Source organism: Channa argus, chromosome 12, assembly GCF_033026475.1.
Source record: "Channa argus isolate prfri chromosome 12, Channa argus male v1.0, whole genome shotgun sequence".
Lineage (NCBI taxonomy): Eukaryota > Metazoa > Chordata > Actinopteri > Anabantiformes > Channidae > Channa > Channa argus.
In genome coordinates, this window is record NC_090208.1 from 5,477,612 (window position 1) to 5,488,792 (window position 11,181).

At 41.1% G+C, this 11,181-nt stretch overlaps 1 protein-coding gene and 1 long non-coding RNA gene across 3 annotated transcripts; both read left to right on the forward strand.

Annotated features, from left to right (window-relative positions):
• The first annotated feature begins 2,308 nt into the window (after nucleotides 1–2,308).
• Nucleotides 2,309–6,221, forward strand: LOC137138068 (uncharacterized). Its single transcript, XM_067524975.1, has 2 exons — nucleotides 2,309–3,245; nucleotides 3,413–6,221. Exons 1-2 carry the CDS (start codon nucleotides 2,309–2,311, stop codon nucleotides 5,011–5,013), a joined length of 2,538 nt encoding a protein of 845 aa, XP_067381076.1. The 3' UTR covers nucleotides 5,014–6,221.
• A 454-nt stretch (nucleotides 6,222–6,675) lies between these two features.
• LOC137137947 (uncharacterized) lies at nucleotides 6,676–11,132 on the forward strand. Of its 2 annotated transcripts, XR_010915863.1 has the most exons (3): nucleotides 6,676–7,209; nucleotides 7,393–7,504; nucleotides 7,674–11,132. It is a non-coding gene; the product is annotated as an uncharacterized lncRNA (long non-coding RNA). The 2 variants fall into 2 exon arrangements; XR_010915862.1 differs by having other exon boundaries at nucleotides 6,676–7,504.
• The last annotated feature ends 49 nt before the right edge of the window (nucleotides 11,133–11,181 follow it).

Genomic DNA, 11,181 nt, shown 5'->3' on the forward strand with positions numbered 1-11,181 from the left:
CCCACCCTTCTTCTTCCCCCGTCTTGTTACCTTCTTTTTATTGTTGTGACAGGTGTCCGTCCGACCGGGTGGGTTTGTGCGTTGTAGCTCCTCCGGTAACTTGTGTGTGACAGTAACTTGGTGAGAGTGATGTTGCAGCTGTAGCAAAAAGTCTCTGGAGTAAGTGATACGTGGATTGTCCGGAAGACTGTATCCATTTGTTACAGAGGACAAATGATCCAACACAAAACACAGGAACGCAGCAATCCACAAGGTCCCTGTGTAGACCCTTACTCAGCAAGTTAGGCTAATGCTAGTTGGATAACTAGTGTTAGCTTGCTAGTCCGGTGTGTATGAGGTTGTCACATCATGCCCCCAACTGTAGCAGTCAGTCCATACATACGTAACGTATCAAGAAAACACAAGTTCACACTATCTCCACGCTCGCATAACAACAGTACGAATAAAGAAGAAAGAAAGATATATATAGCATGTTTTGGACACCTATGCTGAAAGTACCAGTTTCAAACCCAGAAGCTTCTTACTGTGAGGTGACAGAGCCACTGCACCACTGTGGACACAGTGAAGCAGCAGGTGTCAGCACAGAGCAGCTCAGCGGGCGACGCCACACAAAGCTCCACTTCACCTCCGTCCTCTACAGGACACATGAGACAGCAGAATGACAGAAAACTCAATGGAGCTGCAAAAACTAATGCAATTATTAAAATTGTTTAAATGTCGCTGTAAAATCCAAGGAACAGCTTTTGATTTTCTGTATTTATTTACACTCACTGACCACCTGTATAATGGAATACAATCCAACACAGCAGCTCTGCCATGAATTTTACTTTTACAAAGGTATAATTTTTAAGTTTGTGGGTTAAAAGGTGAAAATTCTACTCTGTTCATTATTGAGCTCAGAGTGGGTGGTCGAGTCATACTGGAGTGCATTATAAGAAGCAGTGGTTCTAATGTTTTGGCACATTTATTCATTTTAAAAGGGGTGGAAAGTTTTTACTTTTTTTAGTTTTTACTACATTTACTACTGCACGGAAGTTCAAACTTCACATTACTTTACTCCAACCTTATATCTGTGATGTCCAACATCTTTAGGGAAATACTGAACCTATACTGCTCTGTGCTTTAAATTAATAAAAATCAATTATTCAACATTTCTTGTTCAAAAATGGCACAAGTTGTAACTCTTTCAGTGTGTCAAATGTGACGAATTCCTGTAGAACATATTTCTACTAAAATACATCACCCGCTTAGCTCATGTTTTGTTTGGCTAAAACAAATCGTAACGTGTTGTCAACTTCAGATTCTCTGTAGCCACAGTAACACAAAGTGTCCAAACCACAAAAAAATAAAGAAATAAAAGACTCTTTGCAACTAAATATTCCTTGAGCAGTTGTGCGTTGTGGAAAATAATTTGCATGCTGACTGCACAGTAAATGGTAAATGTTCTGCACTTATGTAACCAGGTGGTGAAAATCACCTATATCCTGTCAACTGTATTTTGTGGTGTAGTAGTTTTGCTGCAGTTACCGACGGTTAATGAGCACCATGCGGTGTGGAGTTGTGAACGTTTTCTGTTTTTTCCACCCTTTAGAGGTGCCACTGCCGTATTTGTACGTTATTTGTGTGAATATTTGAATCTAGTTGTGCTACACAGTTTGTCAAATTATTCTTTTTGAGGGTTATTATTTTTATTCTATTTACCATAGAACTTGCACTGGGCTTCTAGTGTTTGTTTGTTTTTGTTTGTTTCTTTTTGAACTTTCTACATTTGTTAAAAACTTTAGTCACTGTCCATCAGTGGGAAATAATAACTTTAATACTTTTAAGAAATAAAGAACCCACATAAAAATTATTTGAAGTGTGGAGTGTCATTTGCCCGGCTTCAAATCTTGGTACCAGGAGTGGGGTTTCTTCATAAAAAACATAAGTAAATATCTAGATTCAAAAGGCAGTTGTCTGCACAATATAGTACAAATTATACGGCAGTGGTGAAGAGTAGCCTGGTTGTATATCCTGGGGAGCTGAGGACCAGGGAGATCTTCAGAGAGTGTTGGTGTCTTGGACGTAGTGGAGAAGCCACTTGACAAGGAGGGACCAGTACTTGAGGCTGAAGAGTACATCACAGAAGTTGTCATCCGACGGAGAAGAACTCTTGGCTGGAATGGACATTGCTCATGAGTCTTGAGTGAAGTCAACAGGTTTATCCTTTTTCTGTGTGATACAGACTGAGCTATTTGAAAAAAAATAAATAAAGACTGAATGTTATTGGACTGAATCAAAGACTGTATAGAAAAGAAAAACAAGAAACATGTCAATCCAAAGTGAGGAGATTGTAGTAGGAAATGAACAGGGTTTTGGGAATGACCAGGATAGTGATTCTGAGGAGGATGCAGTAGGGCAAGTTGATGTGCAAACACAGATAATTGAATTAGCTAAAAAGCAACAAGAAGTTATGTCTGCCCTGTCCTCATTGAGCACAGAACCAACTAGATCATATGTGTACATGCCAAGGGAACGACATATTGCACCATTTAGTGGAGATTTGGATAAGGATGGAAGATCAGTAGATGAGTTTATTGATGAGGTAGAACGGGTTCTGTTTACACGCAACCAGTCCCCACCCGAACAGTTTGATTTTGTCATGTCACTCCTGAGAGGGCCAGCTTTAGAGGAGGTGCGTTTACGTAAAGATGACCAAACTGAGCAGACGAGTGACCTGTTTAGCTATCTCAGGGAGGGTTTTGGAGATAGACGTAGTTCCTCCCAGCTGCTGCAAAACTTCTATAGCTGCAAGGAAAGAGACGGTGAGGACATACGTGACTTTTCTCATGTCTTATCACAAGCGCTGAGCTCAGTAATGAAACATTATCCTAGGTCTGTTGCTAATGGAAAAATTGCACTGAGAGATCAGTTTATAGAGGGTGTAAGAGATCCTGTATTGAGACGAGAGCTTCGTAAATATGTCAGAGCTCTTCCCGACTCCTCCCTGATAGAAGTACGGGAAGAGGCTTACTCATGGTCCTCGGAAGAACTAGGACCAGGTGTAAAAGGCGGTAAAAGTAAAGTGAAAGCCTGCAGCCATCTTACAACTGATATGCAGTGTAGAGCTGTTACTACCAGTGAGAATCCTTGCTATCTAGAGGTTGTTATGAAGGCTCTGGCTGAGCAAGGCAAAGTTAGTGCTTCAGGCCAAGCTGAGCAATCTGTTTCACTGGATGATGTTTTGAAAGTTCTTAAAGAACAAGGTAAAGTGATTACGGAACTGACCAGAGCAGTGAAGGATTTGACTACTCAAACCCAAAGCTCGAGCACAATGGCAGTTAGCCAACAAAAAAAATCGGTCCCAAAATTTACAGCTGATGATAAGCCAATCTGCTTCAGATGTCAGACTGAAGGTCATGTTGCCAAGCAGTGCCCACAGAAGTGGCGCAAAGTTTCAGAAAGCCCTCCTACTTCAAGCAATTTGGGAAACGGGAACCCCTGGTTGCAGTGAGTCGGGCAATGCAGGGGCCGATGATAGACTCAACCAAATCTGAACTTACACGAGAGCAAGTGATCGAGCGTGCCATAGGCAAGTGTCCAGTAGTTGATGTTATGCTAAACAAGGTAGCAACTTGCTGTTTGCTTGATACAGGGAGCCAAGTCAGTACAATTACAGATGAGTTCTTCAGGAAGCATTTGTTAGGGGATGATGATGCCATGCTTGCTACGTCTAGTTGGCTTAAGTTAACTGCTGCAAATGGCCTTGAAATCCCTTACCAAGGTTATGTTGAACTGGAAGTTGAGACGATGGGCTTAAAAATCCCAAACTGTGGGTTTCTAGTCTTGAAAGCATCTGATGGTGTGACCCCAGCAGAACACTGTATCATTGGTATGAATGTCATTCATAAGTGTCGACAGCTGGTTGTCTCAGAGTTTGATACAGTTTTGGAAGGTACATTGGATTCTGGGTGGAGGAGTGCATTTCAGCAAATTCAGACATGCATTGTTGAACGGAAGATAATGGCTCGGGTTTTAGGTAGAGACAAGGTGCGAGTACCTGCTGAGTCCATTTCAACTGTGATGGTTAAGGGTCATTTCTCCCAGATAGGCACGGACACGCAACTTCTTATTGAACCAGCAAATGCACCACTTCCCCCAGGCGTACTTGTCATTCCAACACTTGTAGACAACAAAAGTCGCGTCCTGCCAGTCCAGGTTGTTAACTTCTCACAAGAGGACATATGGCTGTGTCCAAGGACTAGGATAGGTATTATTTCTCCTGTCGAATGTGTTGAAAATAACCAGACCTGTGGAGTGAAGTTCCACCGCATCTCCGCAGATGTTGAACAGGTTTCTGTTGACATGAAAAATGAACAGTTTGACAGTAAAGTACAATCTGTCTTAGAAAAACTTGATATAGGTGGCACTGAAGAAGAGCGAGCTGATCTCTGTGCACTACTGGCTAGGTACACAGATGTATTTGCAGACAATGATGATGATCTTGGGTCTACTGACAAAGTAAAACATGAAATCAAGCTGGTTGAGGACCTACCAGTCACCCAGCCCTATCGGCGTATTCCACCCAACCAGTATAAAGAAGTCCAAGAACACATTTCAAAGCTGTTGAAAAAGGGGATAATCCAGGAAAGTGAAAGTTCCTATGCTTCTCCTGTAGTTATAGTGCAGAAAAGTGATGGTAGTATCCGCTTATGCGTGGACTATCGCAAGCTTAACTTGAAAACCGTGAAGGATCCCTTCCCACTGCCTCGCATCGATGAGAGTTTTGATGCATTGAAGGGTGCCAAATACTTTTCTACCATTGACCTCGCCAGTGGCTACCACCAGGTTGTGGTAGATGAGCAAGACCGCCATAAGACCGCTTTCACAACACTTTTTGGTCTTTTTGAGTATTTGCGCATGCCAATGGCTGTCTGCAATGGTCCTGCAACTTTTCAAAGGTTGATGCAGGTGACTATGAATGACCTCATTTTTGAGATGATGCTAGTTTATCTAGATGATATTTTGGTGTAATCTCCCTCTTTTCAGTCACATTTGGAAAGGCTGGACATAGTGTTTAAGCGTCTCAGGTACACTGGACTCAAGGTTAAGTGGGAAAAATGTCATTTCCTTCAGAGAGAAGTCAGATTTCTAGGGCATCAGATATCTGCAGATGGCATTGCAACAGATCCCTCTAAGGTGACGGCTATTAAGGAGTGGCCGGTCCCATCCACAGTCAGAGAGCTACAGTCCTTTTTGGGTCTGTGTAGCTACTACAGACGGTATGTTGACGGTTTTTCAAAGATTGCTGCCCCTCTGCATGAGGTGGTTAATCAATGTCATGGTGTTAGCAGTTCAACTAAGGCTAGTAGGAGACTGGGTACACTATGGGACACTGACTGTGAGAGGGCCTTTGAAGTGTTAAAGGAAAAGTTGATGACTGCACCAGTTTTAGGGTTTGCAGATTTTACTCTCCCTTTTATTTTGGAAACTGATGCGAGTGGTCAGGGTTTAGGTGCTGTCCTGTATCAGCAACAGGATGACAGAAAAAGGGTCATTGCATATGCAAGTAGATGGCTAAGAAATGCTGAAAGAAATGATAAAAACTATAGCAGCATGAAGTTGGAACTGTTGGCACTCAAGTGGGCCATAGTAGAGAAATTTCGTGGTTACCTGCTTGGTTCAAAATTCACTGTCATTACTGATAACAATCCTCTGTGTCATCTCAAAAGTGCAAAACTGGGAGCCATTGAACAGCGACGGGTTGCACAGTTAGCTGCTTTTGATTTTGATGTACAGTATCGTCCAGGACGAAGCAATGCTGCAGCTGATGCTCTCTCAAGGCACCCTTTAGCAGGGGAGCCTGAATCTAACAAAGATGATGAAGAGTTTGATGATTGTGTTGCCATTTGTAATGTGCTTCACCGGGGAACCTCCCTGGAACCAGAGTTGGTCAAAGCTGGAGTCGAGTGCTGTCAGGTCAGTCAGGTAAGGGCCTTAGGAGCTGGTGAGTGTCATTTGAGTGGTAGGGAAGCCACTCCAACTCTCCCAGGCTATTCCAAGGAGGAGTTACAAACATTCCAAGGTCAGGACTCAGTGCTTAGTGTGTTTCGAACATTTTGGGATCGTAAATATAGACCAAGTCCCCAAGAAAGGAAAAGTCTTCCACAGATTGTGAAGTCACTTTTAAAGCAATGGAAGCATATCAGAGAGAGAGATGGATTGTTGTATCGGGTGGTTGAGGATGTACGCTATGGAGACTGTTTCCAGTTGCTTGTTCCAAATGGTTTGCAGAAACAGATACTGGAGAGTGTACATGATGGTATGGGTCATCAAGGCATAGAAAGAACCCTGCAGCTGCTGAGGCAGAGAGCATTCTGGGTGGGCATGCACAGAGATGTTGAGCATTGGATAAAAAGCTGCCAGCGCTGTGTTTTGACCAAAATGCCGCATCCCAAGATTCACCCACCCATGAAGTCCTTTCTTGCCTCCAGACCTCTAGAAGTTGTTGCAGTTGATTTCACTGTGCTTGAAACAGCAACAGATGGACGAGAAAACGTTTTAGTAATTACAGATGTGTTTACCAAGTTCACTCAGGCTTTTCCTACTCGTGACCAGAAGGCCGAGACCACAGCAAAGGTGCTGTTGAGAGAATGGTTCATGAAGTACGGTGTGCCTGAGCGATTGCATTGGCATTTCAACTTTAACTGTAATGCTTTCCATTCTCAAATATAAACCACATAGCTTATGAACAGTAAAAAAAAATTAAAAATTAAAAAAGAGGACAAATCTATTACCCAGCTTCTTTAATTATGTATTGTAGTCAGAACCTTAGTGTATGGAGAACCAGACGAGACCAAGACTTAAAGGAGTTGAGACCAAGACATGATAATATGTAATACTGCCAAAATCTCTTTGGGTGAGGAATGAAGATATTTTTAAGAGTTTTGCTACAGAGGCGCATTGCTATACTATATCATCTATACATTATTATCAATTTTCCTTATTATAGTTTGCTTCTTTAGTCATCTCTGGTTAATAAGTAGCTGGGATCCCTTTTTTTTATCGTTCAGTTTCAGCCTTCAAGTCAAGAGAGACCACAGGAAGTGATGTGCTTCAGTTACCTCCAGCTTTACCATCTAAATAGTGACATTTTGCTTTGAAGCACAGACTATGTGAATATGATGATGTGCTGCCACCTGCTGACTGATTCTGATAACAGCTCCACAGGTAACAAGTCGTAAGTTTGCAGGTCCTTCTTCTACTGGGCCCACTCATTTCTAACCACTTGACCTTACTGCCTAATAAACTATTTTAACTTCATGATTCATCTCTGCCAAAACTACCAACTTCTGGATAATACCTACAACAGTTTGCCATGGTTACTAATCAGCCTTCTTGGTCTACAACCAGATACTGATGCCCCAATGAACCAGGGAAGGCTCACCACCCTCTCTTAGACAAAACTGGCTCAAAAACTGGACTTTAAGGACTTTATCTGAGTCTTTGCTGTGAGAAAAGTCAGGTAACTTGCATTTGGACCTGGACACCAATCAGCAGAACATCATAACCACAATATAGAGGTTAAAATATGGTTACAATAAAATAAGCTACACATGTGGGTAAGGCTTTTATTCATAATCCACTTGATAGTATTTTGATTATTTGAATATTTGATTTATTTTCTTGATCAGTTTCACAGAAGCTGAAAAGGGTCTTCAGAAAACACCACATACCTGTTCACTTCAAACTCACCAACACACAGAGACAGAGTCTCATCCACCGTAAAGACTGAACACTTAAACTGCAAACACTACAGAGCTCTACACTGGAGAAACCAAACAGCCTCTGCACAAGACGATGGCAAAGCACAGGAGAAGCTCACCTCAGGACCAGGATCAGCAGTGTACCTACACCTGAAGGACAAAAGACCCTCGTTTGAGAACAACAACGTCCACAATTTAGACAGAGAAGACAGATGGTATGAGAGAGGAGTAAGTGAAGCCATTTATGTTCACATGGAGAATCCTTCTCTCAACAGAGGAGAAGGCCTCAGCCACAACCTGTCTCCTGTACAGCTCTTTGTCAACATAGGTGTTTTCAATTTCTTAAAAAATAAAGTTACAAGTTTTCTGTGATTCACTTTAAAAATACAATAGAGCAGATGGCAGCACATCATCACAACAGAACCAACATCAAGAGCTTCAGGTTGTTCAACAACTGTGAGACACAGACACAAACCAGCAGTTGTCAGTGTTATACATGGATTCACAAAGTCACAGGAGAATCTCAACTTTCAAACGGCAGATCATCTGCTAGTGTTTAAAATCCCTATGAAAAACAGACAGTACTGCAAATGTCTGAGTGCTCACACTAACAGTCCTGCTGCAGGTAACACTCAACAGCAAACATTCATGTCATAACAATATTAGCTTGGTTTCTACAACTATCTGTGGATTCTCTCATCAGACTTTCAGTTTCAGTTACTTATTGCTTATCAACACAGTGTCATCAGCAAATAGAGGTCTACTGATCTCTTTTCATCAAACCATTGGATTCCTCCCTGCTGACCCCTTAATAATCCATGACCACCAGGAACAGTATCACACAACATTGTCCTATTCTCATGATCATCTGATTCTTTTTAAAGTCAGTGAAATATAACCAAAGACAGAAATCTGTGTCTCTCTCAGTAATTTGTCTCAAAGTAACATTTGCTCACAACAAGATCGTCCCTGTCTGCAGCTTCCTGTTTCTGTCAAAGTACATGTTCCACTGCTTCTTAGATATGATGTAGTAAAATGCTTGCTGTGACCTTTCCAATATTTATATCAGCAAGTAAATATCAACAAAAAGAGAATATTAACTGAATGCATCAGTACTCAAAACAACAAAAACTGAGAATCCTGCAGCGTTTGTTCATGTGTGGATTGTAACATAAATAATCATACATAACAATTTGTGATGTCAGCACTGTGATAGCGTGCAATGATTCTTAACCCCAAGTTTGTGGTTAAAACTCAGAGCAGCTGCCAGAAATGCAGCTAAAAAATTTCCTTCTTTGAAACCACTTTTGTCATCCACATCTCATTTTGGACAAAGAAGACAGATGGTACAGAGGAATATGTGAAGAAATTTATGTTCACATGGAGAATCCTCTCGACAGAGGAGGAGGCCTCAGGCCCAACTGTCTCCTCTTTTCATGAAAAGACGATTTCTCACATCCAACAAGATGGTCACACCTAATGGTCCCATCTTAGAGTGTTAGTGTCATAATAATTACATCTTGATGACTCCACCCTGTTCTCACCTCCTCTGCATCCACCTGTCCACCGTGCTCTGCAAATGAAACAGGGTCTGGTGGTTCCATCTCCAGACAAAAGACACCAAGCAAAACTCTTCAGCTCATTGGTCCCATGATGGTGGAACGAGCTTCCAAACTCTCAGCAACCTCAGTCCCAATATTTAAAAACCTGCTGAAAACTGAACTCTTCCCCAACTTCCTATGCACTTAAATCATTACAAAGACATAATAACACCACCTATCTGTTCTTTCTTGCAGTTGCATCTAATGAAATGGAAACACTCATAGCACTTTGCTTTGATGTTTTCTCAGTGAATTAGATTTTTGCTGCCTTGTACCTTTTGTAAGTAGCTTTGGATAAAAGCGTCTGGTAAATGACTAAATGTAAATAAAATGTAAATGTGGAAAAGTCCTGTGTCTTGTTCCATTCAATTCAATTCAAAATGAAACGGAACAAACAGGACTTGTTGAACGTGCAGAAGAAGAAAACCACACATCTGCTAGACTGCATCAAAAAAAAGGAAGTGGTATAAGCAGTGCAGACTGAAACCAGGAACAACAACGAACATGACAAGTGTTTGATGATCAAGTGTCACATTAGGACAAACATCTCTTCAATGGCTCAGCTGTAGGTACGATCAGCTCTGTCTAAATTTCATTGATTACATGTTTAATGAATGAGCTCTGCTAGAGACTAAAGATGAGAGATTTTAATTTCAAATATATAATCATCAATAATCATCTAGGATTTTTTTTATTAAAAGGCAAAACAACCAATAAAAAGCCTTTGTGAGGAAACATTCTTAGTATTATTACTGAAAATGATGACATACATGTTAACATACATGATGACAACTTTTCCACTTTTAAGTTTGAAGTCTTCTATTGTTTTGTCCACAAGGATCAGTAACTAAAACACTGTAAGTCTAATAAGCCTGAAGTAAGTCTGGTTTACCTGGTAACATGATTCATGAAACACCTCTATGGTGTAAGTTGTGTTTTCTACACTAATGATCAATTTATGTCTGTATTTTGACAGCGTGTGATCAGGTTTGTGTCTGTGGGTTCATCTCCTCTGTTCTCATCACAAGAGACAAGCACCCAGACACCCAGACATGTAGTGACTTACACTGAGTTAGGAAGTGGTTTATGCAGATTCTATCTAACTACTGTGATCTACAGGACTTTCACACAGCTGCAGAATGAAGGAAAACACTGTGCTGAGGCTGCTGAGTAAGTCCTACATGCTGGATTTGTGTTGATGTGTGAATGTTGGGAAATGATCACTTCTGTGATGTTGCACAACAGACCAGTCCTCACAGGTAACATGTCATTTCTCTTTAGTTCTGACATCAATGCTGTGCTGCACAACAGGCCAAGGTTAGTGAGCATCTTCCAGTGTTTAACACCCAGCAGCTAACAAGGCTTCACTTTCTAAAGTGATTTAACATTGAATGACACCCGTCCATGGTCCTGCTTCCCTCGACCTGAGTCACCTTGACTGTCTCACTAGTAATAAAATTGCAGTTGTATGGTAGTGATGTACAGATCGATCCTGAAATTTAGATACTTCCAAATCCAACGTTTCCTGTTCTAGAATCCAATCCAATAATAAAAGATCAATATCTAATATCAGTAATTTGGGGTAAATGTTTAATTTGTTTAACTTTTCTTTATTCAGTTTTTTCCTTATTGTGACAATGTTGTGGTTAACTGTGGTTCAGGAGATAAAGCTGACTGAACATCTCCTCTGATCCACAGGTGTTTTTGATCAAGACACTGAAACACAAGTTGCTCCTGGTTTGACTTTAACTCACTTTGGATAAATGTATTAAATGACTAAATAGAATTGTGAAGCTCTTCTTGGCCTTTGTTAAACACTTTGAATAAGCTCTGTT